We start from the raw sequence: 22330 nt of genomic DNA on the forward strand, positions 1-22330 counted from the left end.
GTACGCTTTCTGTATCATCATGAACAAGAAACTAGGTCTATGTACATGCACCCATGCATATATCCAACAGTATTATTGCTCTTACTTAATCATAATTAATTGTGGAAAACTTAATCTTTATGTGCTTCCATATAATTTGTCCGTATTTACTGATATGGAAACTCTGAGAATTATAACTGGAAATATCTAGTGATATTAATGAAGCATATGAATGGTGATTATAGATTCAACAAATGCATTGTTGATAGTTTTTTTGCTATTAAGAGATCTAGACATGTCAATTGAGAAGGATCAAATGGAGGTTTACCCCAAAACAAAAATTTTAAACCCGATTTGACATTATAACATATTAGATTTGACTTATGAGTTTTCCAAATCAAACTATAAATTTTAATATTAAATCGTGAGTTGACCTAATCTAACCCATCACTATTAAAAAAAAAATTTTAATATTATCTTTTAAAAACTATTTGAATTCGTAAATAATAATTTTTTGTGTTTATAATTTTATTTTTATTTTTATTTTATCATTATAAAATATTACAAATAGATCTAATATCAAATAAATTCAATCTATTTGAATATTATTATGCTAGCACTGATAATATTATTGATGATACACAAGATGGAATAAGTAGAGCACCAACAGGTGAAAATGGTATAGGTATAGGTTTGCATTATTCGATAAAGAGAAAAAGAAAGCAAACATCAATGGTGTTGGAGCACTTCGATCGAATAGAGAAAACAATAAAAAAAAATTAATTCGTCGAGTAGTATGAAAACATTGTAGTTCTTGTTTGACATGTGCAAGTACAAATGACACGTGACATCTTCATCGACACGTTACTGATTATTGTAAAAAAAATTTCATATGAGCTTAGAAGACAAAAACAAATTGAACTGGCATAGTTCGTTGGTCTCGACACTAGTTTAACAGGAGGTTCCAACGTTTTTGGACACATGGAAGAAATGTCAACTTTCACATATAAACAAATGAAGATACAAAATTATATGATCAGGTATGTAGTTGCTTTTAATCAACTTTTTAGTTATGTAGAAGATAAAATTTTAGAATAGATGATGTAAAATAGTGTTCAACCAATATTTAAAATAATTTTTAAGTTAACTCTTAGGTTAGACATCCTGAGAAATTATGAATTAATAAAATTAGAAGTTATTGGAGAATTAAGTAATTTTAATAATATTATTTCAATAATTTCTTATTTATGGACTGTTACAAATCAAAATATAAAGTATCTTTATACAACTATCCATTATATTAATTTTGATTGACAGTTATATAAAAAAATTATTACATTTAAAAATTTAGTATATCCGCATAATGGTCTTATAATTTATCATACATTAGCAAATATTTTTAAGGATTAAAAAATTAATAATTCTATTTTTTCAATTACTTTTAATAATGTCAAAAATAATGATAAAATTATTCAATATATATATAATCATTTATCTCGTTCGTTTAATGAAAAATTGTTTCATAATAGGTATGCATCTCATGTTATTAATTTAATAGTTCAAGAAGGCTTAAGCTCGACCAAAAAAGATATATAAGTAATTCGATATGTCATTGCATATATTTCATCATCCCCTTCACGGGTATCAATATATAATTAATTATGTAAATCAATAGGGTTGAGAAAAAAAAATTTAAAGTAAATACCAAAACTAGGTGGAATTCAACATACCTCATATTGAAAGCATGCGAAGGGTATGAAGTTTTTATAACAGGATACTTCAATATTCAACCAAAAGATTCAGCGAATCCTTTTTTTTTTTACAAATCAAGATTGAAAAATAGCTATGACTCTAATGAATACGTTAGACCCATTGAAGACAACCACAAACCGTTGTTCAGGTGTATATTATCCAATAATTTATTTAATAATATATAATATGGTAGAAATAAGTGATATTTTTAAAGAACATAGGTCTCATGAGTCTCATTATACTTTTCAGAATATATTTAGGTAAATAGAACAAAAATTTTAAAAATATTAGGGTGAAATTCTTTTATTTTATTTTGTTGTTACTGTGTTAGATCCTAAGGTAAAAACTAATGGATTACAAATTTTATTTGATGTTATTAATGAAAATTTATCAATTAATAGCTTGAATATGTTCAAAAATTTTTACTTGATATATATAGTATTTATGAACAAAAATATAATAGGATTTGATAAAATTTTGTATCAGAGGTAAATTCTAATAGTTCAGACAAAACAAAATTCATGCATATAGCCCCTTTTGAGTAAAGATAAGTAGTCTGTCAATTTTATAATTATATTAATATTAATCATTATCCAGAAATTGTTCAAAGATATAATACTGAAAAACTAGATACTGTGACATGCTGAAAAAACAAGAGAGAAATTTTTCCTATATTTGTTGTCATGACCTAAGATCTACTAACACCTCTAGTGTTGACTGTAGTATTAGAATCTATTTTTAGTGCAGATGGATGCATGTTGAATGATAGGTGATCCAATTTATACTCAAACATGATCGAAGCGATAATGCATATGAAAGATTAGGCCAAAGTTGATTTCAAAATACAGAATCGTGTGACAAAATATATCTTTGAAAAATTCAGAAATTTGAATATTGAAAATTAGTAGATAAATGATATAATATATATGTGTGTGTGTGTGTGTGTGCGTGCGTGTGTGTATTATTTATGTTTATAATTTATACAGTATGTAAATTTATTTATTTGTACTATGTTATAAACTTATAATATTTTTTATCATATAACCATGATATTCCTCCACCACAAGTGAGAGATTGTAAATAAAATATTTGGTGATTGTTCTCGGTTTTGATAATTAAAAAAAAATTGTGTTTAAAAATTTTAATGAAAATTAAAAAAAAATTGTTTAAATATACCAACCCATTTAAGGCCAGCCCAACCCTAAATATAGGGTCCGACCTTGGGCCTTCAAATATCAACTGGTTGGCCCAGCCCAGCCCATTGGCATCCAGTCTTTCTTAATAGCCATGGCAAACTGTTCAAGTCAATCATATACTTTACTTCTTTTACTCCCTGACAAGAAACAAAACAAATCGAGAAACAAGTAATTGAGAGAATTATTGTGAATAATATACTTCAGTTTCTCATATTTCTAACTGAAAATATATACAAGATCATTTTTATACAATCTACAAAACCTGTGAAGTTGGCAATCCCAGTAAACTGAAACCTTAACAGTTTGATCATTACACAAAAACTAAAATTAACCGCCATCAGATTTGTTCATCTTCTTCAACAATATTCAGCGAATCCAAAAGATCTTGTTTGTCGAAGAAGAACCTAAAGACAGTCTTTGTTTATGAAAAACGAGGTCGTTTTCCGTAACTCATGAAACGCGCCGTTGATTATATTAAAACACTCCGCACTGTTTCAATATTCTTCACGCTCTGTATTCCATTTTGTATATGGTATCATGACGTGTGAACACAATTTTTTTTTGGGTAAGTTTGTGATCACAATTTTGACCTGTGATTCCACGTAACAGGAAAAGAAGAAAAAATTTAACAAATTTCGATCGTTCACACCAGCATGTGTGAAGTTGCAGGTAATTTCTTTCCATCCATTAAATCAAACGGAACCAGGGAAAGCCATAGACTATCTACACGCAACTTCAATTAGAATTTTATTATCCTGTGAGCTGAAAAACATGCAAAATGTCAAGCTATTTTCCCCATTTCACTCTAGGAAAGAAGACTTATTGCATGGAAAACATATTTATATGTATTGACCAATTACATAGAGGGATGCATCCAATTTAAGTTTAAATTGAATCCACAACTCTATTTAAATAAGTTGATTTATCAATTACATATATAGATACGTATAATGATATTCTTTATCTTATAATAATATTGTTCACTATTTTGATATCCCATTAAAGATATTATGTCTCAGTTCATATGAACTCAAATTTCATTTGGTTTAGATCAAACCTATTTTTGTTTATACAATAGTCCAACTTCAAGCCTAACATTGTCTATCATTTTCAAGTTGGTTTATCGTATTTAAGTTGCCAAGGTACCTGTTTGGTCAATGTGCATTAATCATGCACATCAACTTTTCTAAGTAAAAGATATATAACATGTTGTAATCGGTCCGGCGAAAGAGGTAATTAGTCAAGACTTATTAGTTGAGTACAGATATAGTAAAACAGTAACAATTACCTTAAATATGAAATCAATTAGGAGCACCGACTTATATAATATAAGACAAAAAGAAACCTTAGGTTAATTTATGTTAGTCAACAAAATCCGAATGGACAGAAGGCCGCGTAATGAATAGTAGCAACATATATATTTTATAAGACCCGACTGGTGCAAGCTGCTTGTGAAGGTATTGAAGATGGGGCCTAGCATTCGTCATCACCCATGTCATTGTGCAATATCTTTCTGTTGAAGTACTAGATTAATGGCTTTCCGGATAAACTTTCTTAGAAAAATGTTCTGAACACGTTGAGTTTTTTGGGTCCATTTAGTTGAGATATTGGACTATCAGTTAGTGGTATCTGCTTCCCGTCAAGATTTCATCAAATATATAGAAGCTAATTTAGATATAGATATATATAATAATAAAAGAATTACGTAAATTGTACGAATCTTTAAAATTTTAGGAAAGCTCAAAATGTCAAAGGCTTTAGTCATATTCATCTATCCAATTTTTTTTTTTAAATAATATTATCTAGATAGTTCTCTCTTATGACATTAGAGAAGTGGCATTCTACGTGATATACCAGAAAGTAGAATATTTGAATTTAAATAATGAGGGATATAGTTGTATATCTATCTTTAATTAGAACTTTTCCTTTCTTGTTTATTCTTTGTATGGTAGCACATGTATTACGAAGAGATCCATGTTAAGTAAAGAAAGAAACTAAACCGAAAATCAAAGATCCATACAAGATGAACATCTCCTTGCATGCAGCGAAAAGATTCGTTAATTATGTAATCTTACGTAGACCTTATTTTTTCATTTGATATTTTTGTATCAATAAAATTATGTTTATCTAATTTCAATTATTGTATTTTAATATATATTTCAGTTTTGAAAAATATATTTCCTATAATTTAAACAGAGATTTTAGTTAAGTTTGTAAAAATCTATCCGCAAATTAATGTTAATAGATGTAATTATATGAATTGTCAATGAATTTTTTTATCCATTATTTATTTATTTTCATTATATGGTGATCGATAAAATAAGATTGAATATTATTTGTGATAGAAAAAATCTTAACCTTCAAAGCTAGAAGAAAGATAAAATAAAACATGCAAACAGTAAACAGAAAAAAATCTCAAATATATCACAATGAACTGAACACTCTACATGACCATAAAGACGAACCAAAACACAATAAGCACTTCATTGACCAAAGCAAAACAAATAAAACTTCTCTTAAGTAATAACTGATACATAGAACAGAATACTACTCTCAAGAAATTATTATATGATTTGCACGGTGCATGGTCTCTTATTTATAGATATACTAAACTCCTATTGATATATTAGTTGGCTGATGAAGGCTTATGAGGTGGCTTGTTCTAGGGCTTTGGTTCCTTCTCCCCATGAGTTGGCGGCTTCAGCTTCCTAGGTGGCTTATGTGGATTCTCATGTTCCCCATGAGTTGGGGGCTTCTCCTTAGGTGGTGGCTTCTCTCCCCTGCCACCGTGTGGTGGTTGCTCTTCTCCTTTGCCATGTCCAGGGAAATTAGGCTTATGTGAGTCCTCAACTTCCTCCAACATGTGTCCGTGCGGTGGCTTGTGTTTTGGCGGTTGGTGCTCTCCCTTGCCACCATGTCCTGGGAAATTAGGCTTGTGTGAGTCCTCAACTTCCTCCTCCAACATGTGTCCGTGAGGTGGCTTGGGTTTTGGCGGTTGGTGCTCTCCCTTGCCACCATGTCCTGGGAAATGAGGCTTGTGTGAATCCTCAACTTCCTCCTCCAACATGTGTCCGTGCGGTGGCTTGCCTTTTGGCGGTTGGTGCTCTCCCTTGCCACCATGTCCTGGGAAATGAGGCTTGTGTGAGTCCTCAACTTCCTCCTCCAACATGTGTCCGTGCGGTGGCTTGCCTTTTGGCGGTTGGTGCTCTCCCTTGCCACCATGTCCTGGGAAATGAGGCTTGTGTGAGTCCTCAACTTCCTCCTCCAACATGTGTCCGTGCGGTGGCTTGCCTTTTGGCGGTTGGTGCTCTCCCTTGCCACCATGTCCTGGGAAATGAGGCTTGTGTGAGTCCTCAACTTCCTCCTCCAACATGTGTCCGTGCGGTGGCTTGCCTTTTGGCGGTTGGTGCTCTCCCTTGCCACCATGTCCTGGGAAATGAGGCTTGTGTGAGTCCTCAACTTCCTCCTCCAACATGTGTCCGTGCGGTGGCTTGTGTTTTGGCGGTTGGTGCTCTCCCTTGCCACCATGTCCTGGGAAATCAGGCTTGTGTGAGTCCTCAACTTCCTCCTCCAACATGTGTCCGTGCGGTGGCTTGTGTTTTGGCGGTTGGTGCTCTCCCTTGCCACCATGTCCTGGGAAATCAGGCTTGTGTGAGTCATCAACTTCCTCCTCCAACATGTGTCCATGCGGTGGCTTGCCTTTTGGTGGTTGGTGCTCCCCCTTGCCACCATGTCCTGGGAAATCAGGCTTGTGTGAGTCATCAACTTCCTCCTCTAAAATGTGTCCATGCGGTGGTTTGTGCTTCGGTGGTTCCTTCTCACCCTTGCCGCCGTGTCCTGGGAAATCAGGCTTGTGAGGTGGTTGCTTCTCTCCCTTTCCACCATGTCCTGGGAAATCAGGCTTGTGGGAGTCCTCAACCTCCTCTACTAACATGTGTCCATGAGGTGGTTTGTGTTTTGGGGGCTTGTGTTCTGGTGGGTTATGCTCTTTTTTGGGAGGCTCATGGTGGTAATCAGCAAGTGAAGAAGTGATGAAAAGAGCCACTCCAAGAAGAAACAACACTGACAAGTATTTGGAAGACATTTTCGAGTTTGCTGAAAACTAAGAAGATCGAGTCTCCTTTTATAGGAGACCAAGGAGCTAGCCGATGTCATCACTTATGTAAGCTTTATTTGTCTTTTATATCACTGCTACTTAACTAGTTTGGTGCACATGCACATAATGGGAAAAGGCTCCGTTCAAGCCCTCTATGTTGACAAATTTTACAATTCGGCAAACGTCGGAGAACAATGTTTTACTCGAGGTACCATCAATCTAACAATAAATTAATTTAATAATTGAAACTAAATAAGTTAGATAACTTAATTTATTAATTTCCATTAGTGATTTGTCAAATAGCAAAGTTGGGTAAATAATATAAAATAATATATACATATAAATTAACCATGCAAAGTCATCCAGTAAAGAAAATCAGGAGATGGAAGATTCATATTTCTGTGCGATTTACCAAATGCTTTTGACATTATTAAAAGTTGCAGAAACCATGGACTCTCCACTGAAGAAGAAGAATAAATTTTCTTTTGGATTAGTTATGGAAATGAATCAGTAGAGAGAATAGTTAATTAATAGTTGCCAATCTTGAATACTTAGCTAAATCTGCAACTGGGTCTGGTAAGATATTATACTGATCTTACAAAGAGGCATTTGCATGGGATCTGTCTTCTTTCCTTTCTTTGTTTTTCTTCCATGAAATAGTAACAAATAAATATTATACTCATTGAGCTTACAAAAACTATTTACATTACATTATCTGAGCGCCAACAGTTATTAGATTGATGTTAAATTATTATTGATTAAACAAGTAATTACTTGCAAGATGCACAACAAAGCTCAATAATGTCGAACTTGGAAATTAGAAAGAAGTGTTGTGCACTAAGCCCCGCATAAAATAAATAATAATATAATAAAGGAAGAAGAAGAATTAACCAACAGTCCAAGACAATTACCAAAATTCCAATAATGACAACTGATAAAAAACGGAAAAGAAAAGAAAAGAATAAATTTTGGATTTCCTAATATGGCGTGTCTTTTTGTAAAGATGTTTTCATTATGAATTCCACCCTAACGAGGGCTTTTCTCCGTTTCTCACCTTCGATGCTGACCCTTCTTCGGCGGATCTGTAGGATTAGGAGGGTGGGCCAGCAAAATTGAAAAAAAATATATGAAAAGACGTAAAAGCCAACCCTGAAATTTTCTTAAATAATTTTATCAATAAAACTATGTATATCTATTTTTTGTACCTCATTTATATACACAGATAAGATATTATCATATGATTAAATATTTTTTTATCATATGATGACACATATTTTAAAATCACCTAATTACATAGTGACATATTACTGTATATATGAATTATATATCAAAAATAGGTACACATAATATTGCTCTAATTTTATACTCCAAACATTTCCCAAAATCCCTGTTCCCTTAAATCATTACTCCTCTCCAAATTTAAAATATTGCTTCTTAAAACCAATTTTCAAAATGGAAAGTGGTAGACCCGTGATGCTTTGTTGTTTTATTTCACAAATATTGTTTTCATCATTAAATTTGTGCAACGAATTCTTAAATTAGTGAGTAATTTATGTATGTTTTGTTAATTTTTTAAAATTAAATGTTATGCATGTATGTATATATTAATTGTCAAATTTATGTAATTTGTTTACAGCCGTGTTTTAAAGTTATTTTTTTTTTATTACCCAAGTTATATTTAAAAAAAATAAAATTTTGGATATATATTTTCATATAAAAGACATATGAGATTTTGACAAAGGATCCAAGTAATCATATTCAAAATAAAAAATAAGATTTTAGATGCACTAAATTATCCAAGTTTTTACATAATTTACGATAAAAATATCATCGAATGCTTTCAAAATTTATTAAATTGAAGAATTATGTTATATTGAAGATTTTCAAGCATATCATTATAATTTGCTTTCATCTTTAAATAATCGATATTCAGACATTCAAATTTTCAGACATAACATTTTAACTTAATATTTTAATCAATAAATAAAGAATGTGTTGATCTTTAATCTAAATATTTGAGTTTTGACTTTTACGGTCGGATTTACAATTATACAACCTAATGTTTATCTGTTTCTTTGATAATACAACTTTAAATATATTTTTTTTAAATTACGATTATTATAAATATTTTTGATTATATTGGATTTAAGTAGATTTTCTTTTTTGCTCTCTTCACCTGAAAAGGCTTCTCTATGTAAAAAATATATTGTGTTATTGTATTTTTCCTTTCAATATCTTACTATTGTATTATTTTCTTAAGATTTGGTGGCTTTTTAAAAGCTTTTCCTAATTAATTGATGAACCATAACAAAGTTGAAAGGCCACTAAATGAAAGTTCTAGGTCCGCCATTGCCTGTTGGACCAAAATTGGACTATACATAACACGTGATTATTGTTTTTTTTTTTTTTGGTATCTTAAAAGTAAGAATCTACAAAGTGTAAGAGTAAAAGGTAATCCATTCCGAAAATATTTCAATATTAAATTTTAAAAAAAATAAATATTAATCAAATGTGCAATAGTAAATTAAGTGCATGAACCTATTGAAGATCCATGCATATATAAATAGATGGAAATGATGATGGCCCTTTGTGCGGATAGACCAACAACCACTATCAAATTAAAAAAAAATAAAAAAATTGTGCTTAAATTTTGAGAATATGTTACAAAGTTCACCCTCAAATGGGTTTAAATTTGAATTAAGATGTATAATTACTTTGGTGTAAAATAAAATTCTAACATCATATAGAATAATTTTACCACCATCCCAACTCAATCCGCGAAGTTGCATTCCCCATTTTTTTTTATATATTGTAATTCAAATATAACCATGCTATTGATATTGATGTAACAAAATTGAGTCTTGGACAATCTTTTCTCATATGATATTTTTATATTAATAAAATTATGTACATCTAAGTTTAATTATTGTATTTTAATACAAATTAAATGTGACATACCATATTGACATTATTTTTTTTTTCGTTTTTTGAAAGATTTCATTTTTTTTTATAATTTTAAAAGAGATTTTAGATAAGTTTATAAAAATCAATCTACAAATTAATGCTAGTAGATGTAATTAGGTGAATTGTCAAGGATATTTTTTAACACTCTATTAATTACTTATTTCCATTATATGGAGTTTGATAAAATAAGATTGAATATTATTTGTGATAGAAGAAATCTTAATTTTTAAAAGTTAAAAGAAAGATAAAAATAAATAAAAATATAAAGCATGCAAACAGTAAATAGAAGAAAATCTCAAATATATCACGACGAATTAAACACTCTATATGACCACTCAAAATGAGCTAAGTCACAAAAAGCACTTCAAATGGCCAATGCAAAACAAATAAAACTCTCCTAAAGTAGTAACTGATACATAGAACAGAACACTACTCTCAAGAAATTCTTACATGACTTACATGGTGCATGGTCTCTTATTTATAGATATATTTAAACTTTTATTGATATATCAATTGACTGGTGGAGGCTTATGAGGTGGCTTGTTGTAGGGCTTTGGTTCCTTCTCCCCATGAGTTGGTGGCTTCAACTTCTTGGGTGGCTTATGAGGATCTTCCCCATGACTTGGGGGCTTCTCCTTAGGTGGCGGCTTCTCACCCTTGCCACCGTGTGGTGGTTGCTCCTCTCCTTTGTCATGTCTAGGGAAATTAGGCTTGTGTGAGTCCTCAACTTCCTCCACCAAAATGTGTTCATGTGGTGGCTTGTGTTTCGGTGGTTGCTTCTCCCCCTTGCCACCATGCCCTGGGAAATCAAGCTTGTGTGAGTCCTCAACTTCCTCCTCCAACATGTGTCCATGCGGTGGCTTGTGTTTTAGCGGTTGGTGCTCCCCTTTGCCACCATGTCCTAGGAAATCAGGTTTGTGTGAGTCCTCAACTTCCCCCTCCAACATGTGTCCATGCGGTGGCTTGTGTTTTGGCGGTTGGTGCTCCCCCTTGCCACCATGTCTTGGGAAATCAGGCTTGTGTGAGTCCTCAACTTCCTCCTCCAACATGTGTCCATGCGGTGGCTTGTGTTTTGGTGATTAGTGGTCCCCCTTGCCACCATGTCCTGGGAAATTAGGCTTGTGTGAGTCCTCAACTTCCTCCTCCAACATGTGTCCATGAGGTGGTTTGTGTTTCGGTGGTTCCTTTTCACCCGTGCCGCCGTGTCCTGGGAAATCAAGCTTGTGGGGTGGTTGCTTCTCTCCCTTTCCACCATGTCCTGGGAAATCAGGCTTGTGCGAGTCTTCAACCTCCTCTACCAACATGTGTCCATGAGGTGGTTTGTGTTTTGGGGGCTTGTGTTCTGGTGGGTTATGCTCTTTTTTGGGAGGCTCATGGTGGTAATCAGCAAGTGAAGAAGTGATGAAAAGAGCCACTCCAAGAAGAAACAACACTAGTAAGTATTTGGAAGACATTTCCGAGTTTGAGGAAAACCAAGAAGATTGAGGATCCTTTTATAGGAAACCAAGGAGCTAGTCGATGTCATCACTTATGTAAGCTTCATTTGTCTTTTATATCACTGCTACTTAAAATAGTCCGCTTGCACATTCACATGCACGAATGATTAATTTCTTTTTTATATCTTTTTCCGGTTGCTACTGCCGAACATAATGTGAAAAGGGCCTATTCAAGCCCTCTATGTTGACAATCAGAGAATAATGTTCAACTCAAGTAACCATCACTCTAAAAAATTAGATGAACTTAACTAATTTAATCCCATTACCGATTTGTCAAATAACGAAGTTTGGATATATATAAAATATTATACTTTCTAGAATATATTTAGGTAAATAGAATAAAAAAATTTAAAATATTGGGGTAAAATTCTTTTATTTTATTCTGTTGCTACTGCGTTAGATCCTAGGGTAAAAACTAATGGATTATAAATTTTATTTGATGTTATTAATGAAAATTTATCAATTAATAGCTTGAATATGTTCAAAAATTTTCACTTTATATATAAAATATTTATGAACAAAAATATGAAAGGATTTGATAAAACTTTGTACCAGAGGTAAGTTATAATAGTTCAGACAAAACAAAATTCACCCATATAGCCCTTTTTGAGTAAAGATAAGCAGTCTGTCAATTAAAATACAAATTACTGTCAATTTTATAATTATATCAATATTGACCATTATCTAGAAATTGTTCAAAGATACAATACTGAAAAACTAGATACTCTGGCATGCAGGAAAGATAAGAGAGAAATTTTTCCTATATTTGTTGTCATGACCTAAGATCTACCAACACCTCTAGTGTCAGCTGTAGTATTAGAATTTGTTTTTAGTGCAGATGGATGCATGTTGAATGATAGGTGATCCAATTTACACTCAAACATGGTCGAAGCGATAATGCGTATGAAAGATTAGGTCAAAGTTGATTTCAAAATACATAATCGTGTAACAAAATATATCTTTGAAGAATTCTAAAATTTGGATATTGAAGATTAGTAGATAAATGATATAATATATATATGTGTGTGTGTGTGCGCATGTGTGTGTATTATTTATGTTTATAATTTATACAGTATGTAAATTTATTTATTTGTACTATGTTATAAACTTATAATATTTTTTATCATATAACCATGATATTTCTCTATCACAAGTGAGAGATTATAAATAAAATATTTGGAGAGCGTTCTCGGTTTTGATAATTAAAAAAAAATTGTGTTTAAAAATTTTAATGAAAATTTAAAAAAAATTGTTTAAATATACCAACCCATTTAAGGCCAGCCCAACCCTAAATATAGGGTCCGACCTTGGGCCTTCAAATATCTACTGGTTGGCCCAGCCCAGCCCATTGACATCCAGTCTTTCTTAATAGCCATGGCAAACTGTTCAAGTCAATCATATACTTTACTTCTTTAGCTCCCTGACAAGAAACAAAACAAATCGAGAAACAAGTAATTGAGAGAATTATTGTGAATAATATACTTCAGTTTCTCATATTTCTAACTGAAAATATATACAAGATCATTTTTATACAATCTACAAAACCTGTGAAGTTGGCAATCCCAGTAAACTAAAACCTTAACAGTTTGATCTTTACACAAAAACTAAAATTAACCGCCATCAGATTTGTTCATCTTCTTCAACAATATTCAGCGAATCCAAAAGATCTTGTTTGTCGAAGAAGAACCTAAAGACAGTCTTTGTTTATGAAAAACGAGGTCGTTTTCTGTAACTCATGAAACGCGCCGTTGATTATTTTAAAACACTCCGCACTGTTTCAATATTCTTCACGCTCTGTACTCCATTTTGTATATGGTATCATGACATGTGAACACAATTTTTTTTTGGGTAAGTTTGTGATCACAATTTTGACCTGTGATTCCACATAACAGGAAAAGAAGAAAAAATTTAACAAATTTCGATCGTTCACACCAGCATGTGTGAAGTTGCAGGTAATTTCTTTCCATCCATTAAATCAAACGGAACCATGGAAAGCCATAGACTATCTACACGCAACTTCAATTAGAATTTTATTATCCTGTGAGCTGAAAAACATGCAAAATGTCAAGCTATTTTCCCCATTTCACTCTAGGAAAGAAGACTTATTGCATGGAAAACATATTTATATGTATTGACCAATTACATAGAGGGATACATCCAATTTAAGTTCAAATTGAATCCACAACTCTATTTGAATAAGTTGATTTATCAATTACATATATAGATACGTATAATGATATTTTTTATCTTATAATAATATTGTTCACTATTTTGATATCCTATTAAAGATATTATATCCCAGTTCATATGAACTCAAATTTTATTTGGTTTAGATCAAACCTATTTTGTTTATACAATAGTCCAACTTCAAGCCTAACATTGTCTATCATTTTCAAGTTGGTTTATCGTATTTAAGTTGCCAAGGTACCTGTTTGGTCAATATGCATTAATCTTGCACATCAACTTTTCTAAGTAAAAGATATATAACATGTTGTAACCGGTCCGGCGAAAGAGGTAATTAGTCAAGGCTTATTAGTTGAGTACAGATATAGTAAAACACTAACAATTACCTTAAATATGAAATCAATTAGAAGCACCGACTTATATAATATAAGACAAAAAGAAACCTTAGGTTAATTTATGTTAGTCAACAAAATCCGAATGGACAGAAAGCCGCGTAATGAATAGTAGCAACATATATATTTTATAAGACCTAACAGGTGCAAGCTGCTTGTGAAGGTACTGAAGATGGGGCCTAGTATTCGTCATCACCCATGTCATTGTGCAATATCTTTCTGTTGAAGTACTAGATTAATGGCTTTCCGGATAAACTTTCTTAGAAAAATGTTTTGAACACGTTGAGTTTTTGGGTCCATTTAGTTGAGATATTGGACTATCAGTTAGTGGCATCTGCTTCCTGTCAAGATTTCATCAAATATATAGAAGCTAGTTTAGATATAGATATATATAATAATAAAAGAATGACGTAAATTATAAGAATCTTTAAAATTTTAGGAGAGCTCAAATTGTCAAAGGCTTTAATCATATTCATCTATCCAAATTTTTTTCATTAATATTATCTAGATAGTTCTTCCCTACGGCATTAGAGAAGTCGCATTCTACGTGATGTACCAAAAAGTAGAATATTTGAATTTAAATGATGAAGGATATAGTTGTACATCTATCTTTAATTAAAACTTTTTCTTTCTTGTTTATTCTTTGTATGGTAGCGTATATATTATGAATAGACCAATGTTAAGTAAAGAAAGAAACTAAACTAAAAATCAAAGATCCATACAAGATGAACATCTACTTGCATGCGGCCAAAAGATTTGTTAATTATGTAATCTTATGTAGACTTTCTTTTTTTATCTGATATTTCTATATCGATATAATTATATTTATCTAATTTTGAGTATCGCATCTTAATATATATTTTATTTTTGAAAACTGTATTTCTTATAATTTCAACAGAGATTTTAGTTAAGTTTGTAAAAATCTATCCACAAATTAATGTTAATAGATGTAATTACATAAATTGTCAATGATTTTTTTAATTCATTATTTATTTATTTTCATTATATGGTGATCGATAAAATAAGACTGAATATTGTTTGTGAGAGAAAAAAATCCTAACCTTCAAGCTAGAAGAAAGATAAAATAAAACATGCAAAAAGTAAACAAGAGAAAATCTCAAATATATCACAACGAACTAAACACTCTACATGACCATATAAGACAAGCCAAAACATAATAAGCACTTCACTAACCAAAGCAAAACAAATAAAACTCCTCTTAAGTAGTAACTGATACACAGAACAAAATACTACTCTCAAGAAATTATTATATGATTTGCACGGTGCATTGTCTCTTATTTATAGATATATTAAACTCCTATTGATATATTAGTTGGCTGATGAAAGCTTATGAGGTGGCTTATTCTAGGGCTTTGGTTCCTTCTCCCCATGAGTTGGCGGCTTCAGCTTCCTAGGTGGCTTATGTGGATTCTCATTTTCCCCTTGAGTTGGGGGCTTCTCCTTAGGTGGTGGCTTCTCTCCCCTGCCACCGTGTGGTGGTTGCTCTTCTCCTTTGCCATGTCCAGGGAAATTAGGCTTATGTGAGTCCTCAACTTCCTCCACCAAAATGTGTTCATGTGGTGGCTTGTGTTTCGGTGGTTGCTTCTCTCCCTTGCCACCATGTCCTGGGTAAGGCTTGTGGGGTGGTTGCTTCTCTCCCTTGCCACCATGCCCTGGGAAATCAGGCTTGTGTGAGTCCTCAACTTCCTCCTCCAACATGTGTCCATGCGGTGGCTTGTGTTTTGGCGGTTGGTGCTCCCCCTTGCCACCATGTCCTGGGAAATGAGGCTTGTGTGAGTCATCAACTTCCTCCTCCAACATGTGTCCATGCGGTGGTTTGTGCTTCGGTGGTTCCTTCTCACCCTTGCCGCCGTGTCCTGGGAAATCAGGCTTGTGAGGTGGTTGCTTCTCTCCCTTTCCACCATGTCCTGGGAAATCAGGCTTGTGGGAGTCCTCAACCTCCTCTACTAACATGTGTCCATGAGGTGGTTTGTGTTTTGGGGGCTTGTGTTCTGGTGGGTTATGCTCTTTTTTGGGAGGCTCATGGTGGTAATCAGCAAGTGAAGAAGTGATGAAAAGAGCCACTCCAAGAAGAAACAACACTGAGAAGTATTTGGAAGACATTTTCGAGTTTGCTGAAAACTAAGAAGATGGAGTCTCCTTTTATAGGAAACCAAGGAGCTAGCCGATGTCATCACTTATGTAAGCTTCATTTGTCTTTTATATCACTGCTACTTAACTAGTTTGGTGCACATGCACATAATGGGAAAAGGCTCCGTTCAAGCCCTCTATGTTGACAAATTTTACAATTCGGCAAACGTCGGAGAACAATGTTTTACTCGAGGTACCATCAATCTAACAATAAATTAATTTAATAATTGAAAACTAAATACGTTAGATAACTTAATTTATTAATTTCCATTAGTGATTTGTCAAATAGCAAAGTTGGGTAAATAATATAAAATAATATATACATATACATTAACCATGCAAAGTCATCCAGTAAAGAAAATCAGGAGATGGAAGATTCATATTTCTGTGCGATTTACCAAATGCTTTTGACATTATTAAAAGTTGCAGAAACCATGGACTCTCCACTGAAGAAGAAGAATAAATTTTCTTTTGGATTAGTTATGGATATGAATCAGTAGAGAGAATAGTTAATTAATAGTTGCCAATCTTGAATACTTGGCTAAATCTGCAACTGGGTCTGGTAAGATATTATACTGCTGATCTAACAAAGAGGCTTTTGCATGGGATCTGTCTCCTTTCCTTTCTTTGTTTTTCTTCCATGAAATAATAACAAATAATTATTGAGTTTACAAAAACTATTTATATTACATTAGTTGAGCGCCAACAGTTATTAGATTGATGTTAAATTATTATTAATTAAACAAGTAATTACTTGCAAGATACACAACAAAGCTCAATAATGTCGAACTTGGATTAGAGAGAAGTGTTGTGCACTAAGCCCCGCGCAAAATAAATAATAATATAATAAAGGAAGAAGAAGAATTAACCAACAGTCCAAGACAATTACCAAAATTCCAATAATGGCAACTGATAAAAAACAGAAAAGAAAAGAATAAATTTTGGATTTCCTAATATGGCGTGTCTTTTTGCTTTTCATTATTAATTCCACCCCTAACGAGGGCTTTTCTCCGTTTCACCTTCGATGCTGACCCTTCATCGGCGGATCTGTAGTATTAGGAGGGTGGGCCAGAAAAATTGAAAAAAAAAAGGGCCAAACGAAAATTTTCCACCCAAGGTATACTTTTACTGCACATTTCTAACTATTAACTTTGAAAAGTCTATTTACCTACCCATAGACGGTTAAAAAAATAAATCAAGGGTAAAATCATTATTTTATCTATAATATTCAAAATAAATTAAAATTTAATCATCTTTTTTACCTCCCTAACCCCTAAAAACTAATTATTTTCCCCTAGGCCAAGTTTTGAAAAATAGTATTCCCCCCCTTAGGGTTTAATTTTCAATCCCCGACGCCAAATCTGGCTCCATCGCCAATGACAAAGCCTCTCTGATGCACCACCATGCTCCGACGGCCTCTCTTCTCTCCTCTGGAACTTCAATCTGCCAAGATCTAGCGTCGTCTTCACCTGAAAAGTTGAAGAGCTTCATAGGGAGATGAAGCTCTTCATCTTCTCAGACGAAGACGACAACCTCATCTCTGTCTAGGAAGACGATCATCTTCCTAGAAGGAGACGAGGTCGTCATCTTCGTCTGGGAAGATGAAAAGCTTCGTCTCCTGATGAAACTATTTAACTTTTTAGGCGAAAACGACATCAAATCTGGGTTGATTGACTTTTCAAAGGAGAGAAGAGAGGTCGTCGAAGCATGGTGGTGCGTCGAGAAGGCTTTGTCGTCGGCGATGGTGCCGGATTTGACGTCAAAGATTGAAAATTAAACTCTAGAGGAGGAATGTTATTTTTTAAAACTTGGCATAAGGGGAAAATAGTTAGTTTTTAATGGTTAGGGGGGAAAGAGATAAAATTTTAAGGTGTTAGGGTTCCATTAAATTTAACTGCTCATGGGTGGATATTTGGTATTTTCAAAGTTAAAGGAGGGAAACTTGACAATACAACACACCTTATGTGGGAAATAGTCCTTTGGCCAAACAAAAAATGAAAAGACGCAGAACCCGCCCCTGAAATTTTCTTAAATAATTTTATACTCCAAACATTTCCCCAAATCCTCGTTCCCTTAAATCATTACTCCACTCCAAATTTAAAATATTGCTTCTTAAAACCAATTTTCAAAATGGAAAGTGGTAGACCCGTGTTGCTTTATTGTTTTATTTCACAAATATTATTATCATCATTAAATTTCTACAACAAATTCTTAAATTAGTGAGTAATTTATGTATATTTTGTTAATTTTTTTAAATTAAATGTTATGCATGTATGTATATATTAATTGTCAAATTTATGTAATTTGTTTACAGCCGTGTTTTAAAGTTATTTTTTTTTATTACCCAAGTTATATTTAAAAAAAATAAAATTTTGGATATATATTTTCATATAAAAGACATGAGATTTTGACAAAGGATCCAAGTAATCATATTCAAAATAAAAAATAAGATTTTAGATGCACTAAATTATCCAAGTTTTTACATAATTTACAATAAAAATATCATCGAATGCTTTCAAAATTTATTAAATTGAAGAATTATGTTATATTGAAGATTTTCAAGCATATCATTATAATTTGTTTTCATCTTTAAATAATCGATATTCAGACATTCAAATTTTCAGACATAACATTTTAACTTGATATTTTAATCAATAAATAAAGAATGTGTTGATCTTTAATCTAAATATTTGAGTTTTGATTTTTACGGTTGGATTTATAATTACACAACCTAATGTTTATCTGTTTCTTTGGTAATACAACTTTAAATATATTTTTTTAAATTACAATTATTGTAAATACTTTTGATTATATTGGATTTAAGTGGATTTTCTTTTTAGCCCTCTTCACCTGAAAAGGCTTTTCTATGTAAAAAATATATTGTGTTATTGTATTTTTCCTTTCAATTTCTTACTATTGTATTATTTTCTTAAGATTTGGTGGCTTTTAAAAGTTTTCCCTAATTAATTGATGAACCATAACAAAGTTGAAAGGCCACTAAATGAAAGTTCTAGGTCCGCCATTGCCTGTTGGACCAAAATTGGACTATACATAACACGTGATTCTTGTTTTATTTTTTTAATCTTAAGAGTAAGAATCTACAGAGTATAAGAGTAAAGGTTAAATCCATTTCGAAAATATTTTAATATTAAACTTTTAAAAAAATAAATATCAATCAAACGTGCAGTAGTAAATTAAGTGCATGAACCTATTGAAGACCCATGCATATATAAATAGATGGAAATGATGATGGCCCTTTGTGTGGATAGACCAACAACCACTATCAAATTAAAAAAATAAAAAAATTGTGCTTAAATTTTGAGAATATGTTACAAAGTTCACCCTCAAATGGGTTTAAATTTGAATTAAGATGTATAATTACTTTGGTGTAAAATAAAATTCTAACATCATATAGAATAATTTTACCAACATCCCAACTCAATCCGCGAAACTGCATCCCACAATTTTTTTTCTATATATTATAATTCTAATATAATTATGTTATTGATACCGATGTCAAAGAGAAAGAAACGATGTTGAGTCTTAGATAATTTTTTCTCATCAGATATTTTTATATTAATAAAATTATATATATTTAGTTTTAATTATTGTATTTTAATACAATATAAAGGTGATATACCATATTGATATTATCCTTTTTTTTTCATTTTTATGAAAAATTTCATTTTTTTTAAAATAATTTTAACAGAGATTTTAGATAAGTTTATAAAAATTTATCTATAAATTAATGTTAATAGATGTAATTATGTAAATTGTCAGTGATATTTTTTAACACTCTATTAATTACTTATTTTCATTATATGGAGTTTGATCAAATAAGATTGAATATTATTTGAGATAGAAGAAATCTTAATTTTTTAAAAGTTAAAAGAAAGATAAAAATAAATAAAAATATAAAGTATGCAAACAGTAAATAGAGGAAAATCTCAAATATATCACGGTGAATTAATCACTCTATATGACCACTCAAAATGAGTTAAGTCACAATAAGCACTTCGATAGCCAAAGCAAAACAAATAAAACTTCTCTAAAGCAGTAACTGATACACAAAACAGAACACTACTCTCAAGAAATTCTCATGACTTGCATGGTGCATGGTCTCTTATTTATAGATATATTTAAACTTTTATTGATATATCAATTGGCTGGTGGAGGCTTATGGGGTGGCTTGTTGTAGGGCTTTGGTTCCTTCTCCCCATGAGTTGGTGGCTTCAACTTCCTGGGTGGCTTATGAGGATCTTCCCCATGAGTTGGGGGCTTCTCCTTAGGTGGCGGCTTCTCTCCCTTGCCACCGTGTGGTGGTTGCTCCTCTCCTTTGCCATGTCCAGGGAAATTAGGCTTGTGTGAGTCCTCAACTTCTTCCACCAAAATGTGTTCATGTGGTGGCTTGTGTTTCGGTGGTTGCTTCTCTCCCTTGCCACCATGTCCTGGGTAAGGCTTGTGGGGTGGTTGCTTCTCTCCCTTGCCACCATGTCCTGGGAAATCAGGCTTGTGTGAGTCCTCAACTTCCTCCTCCAACATGTGTCCATGCGGTGGCTTGTGTTTTGGCGGTTGGTGCTCCCCCTTGCCACCATGTCCTGGGAAATCAGGCTTGTGTGAGTCCTCAACTTCCTCCTCCAACATGTGTCCATGGGGTGGTTTGTGTTTCGGTGGTTCCTTCTCACCCTTGCCGCCGTGTCCTGGGAAATCAGGCTTGTGGGGTGGTTGTCTCTCTCCCTTTCCACCACGTCCTGGGAAATCAGGCTTGTGCGAGTCTTCAACCTCCTCTACCAACATGTGTCCATGAGGTGGTTTGTGTTTTGGGGGCTTGTGTTCTGGTGGGTTATGCTCTTTTTTGGGAGGCTCATGATGGTAATCAGCAAGTGAAGAAGTGATGAAAAGAGCCACTCCAAGAAGAAACAACACTGATAAGTTTTTGGAAGACATTTCCGAGTTTGTGGAAAACCAAGAAGATTGAGGATCCTTTTATAGGAAACGAAGGAGCTAGCCGATGTCATCACTTATGTAAGCTTCATTTGTCTTTTATATCACTGCTACTTAAAATAGTCCACTTGCACATTCACATGCACGAATGATTAATTTCTTTTTTATATCTTTTTCCGGTTGCTATTGCCGAACATAATGTGAAAAGGGCCCATTCAAGCCCTCTATGTTGACAATCAGAGAATAATGTTCAACTCAAGTAACCATCACTCTAAAAAATTAGATGAACTTAACTGATCTAATCCCATTACTGGTTTGTCAAATAACGAAGTTGGATATATATATATATAATATTATATAATATATGTATCCATACACATTTACCCTGCAAAGCCAGCCAGTAAACAAAATCAAGGAGATGGAAATTTCATACCAAAAGTGATGAACAGCTGGCTAGGCTCTTCTACTTAAGATAGTTTCTGGGCGATTTACCAATTGTTTTTCGACATTATTAAAGTTGCAGAAACCACGGACTGTCCAGTGAAGAATAACAATAAATGAATCAGTAGAGACAAGAGTTAATTAATAGTTGCCAATGTTGAATATTTAGCTAAGTCTGCAGCTGGGGCAGGTAAGATATTATACTGACCTGACCAACCGGCTTTTGCATGGGATCTCACTCGTTTCCTTTCTTTGTTTTATTTTCTTCCAAGAAATATCAATAAATAATTTAAATATATAATAATAAATTATTATAATTAAATAATTCTAATTAAAAATAAAATAATATCCTATATATCCATTGAACTTACAAAAACTAATTACATTGCAGTATTAGAGCGCCAACAGTTATGAGATGGATATTAAATTATTATTAATTAAACAACCAATTACTTAAAAGTATTGTTCACCGACTCAAAATTTCAGGCTGGACTAACCAGTGCATAATTTAAATAAATAATAAAGGAAGAAGTAGAACCACCCAAGACAATTACCACAATTCTGATAATGACTGACTAGTGATATAAAAGAAAAGAAAAGAAGAGAAAAATTCTGGATTTCCCATATGGCGTGTCTTCTTGTAAAGATGTTTTCAGTTCCCAATTGATTCTGGTACTAACGAGGGCTTTTCTCCGTTTCTCACCCTCGACGCTGACCTTTCTTCGGTACCTACTG

The 22330-nt window shown here is 32.7% G+C and overlaps 2 protein-coding genes across 3 annotated transcripts; both read right to left on the minus strand.

Moving 5' to 3' along the window:
- Positions 1–5326: 5326 nt before the first annotated feature.
- On the minus strand, positions 5327–21181 carry LOC123220776 (early nodulin-75-like). Of its 2 annotated transcripts, none has more exons than XM_044643369.1 (2): positions 20701–21181; positions 5327–6656 (listed from the first exon to the last, which is right to left on the minus strand). In XM_044643369.1, exons 1-2 carry the CDS (start codon positions 21155–21157, stop codon positions 5590–5592), a joined length of 1524 nt encoding a protein of 507 aa, XP_044499304.1. In that variant the 5' UTR covers positions 21158–21181; the 3' UTR covers positions 5327–5589. The 2 variants fall into 2 exon arrangements, with proteins under 2 accessions (XP_044499304.1, XP_044499303.1); XM_044643368.1 differs by lacking the exon at positions 20701–21181 and adding an exon at positions 15733–16220 and having other exon boundaries at positions 5327–6662.
- LOC123220777 (proline-rich 33 kDa extensin-related protein-like) lies at positions 10996–11468 on the minus strand. The gene has a single exon (XM_044643370.1). The coding sequence runs from the start codon at positions 11439–11441 to the stop codon at positions 11067–11069; it is 375 nt and encodes a 124-aa protein (XP_044499305.1). The 5' UTR covers positions 11442–11468; the 3' UTR covers positions 10996–11066.
- Positions 21182–22330: the final 1149 nt, after the last annotated feature.

Source organism: Mangifera indica, chromosome 7 (genome assembly GCF_011075055.1).
Source record: "Mangifera indica cultivar Alphonso chromosome 7, CATAS_Mindica_2.1, whole genome shotgun sequence".
NCBI classification, from domain to species: Eukaryota; Viridiplantae; Streptophyta; class Magnoliopsida; order Sapindales; family Anacardiaceae; genus Mangifera; species Mangifera indica.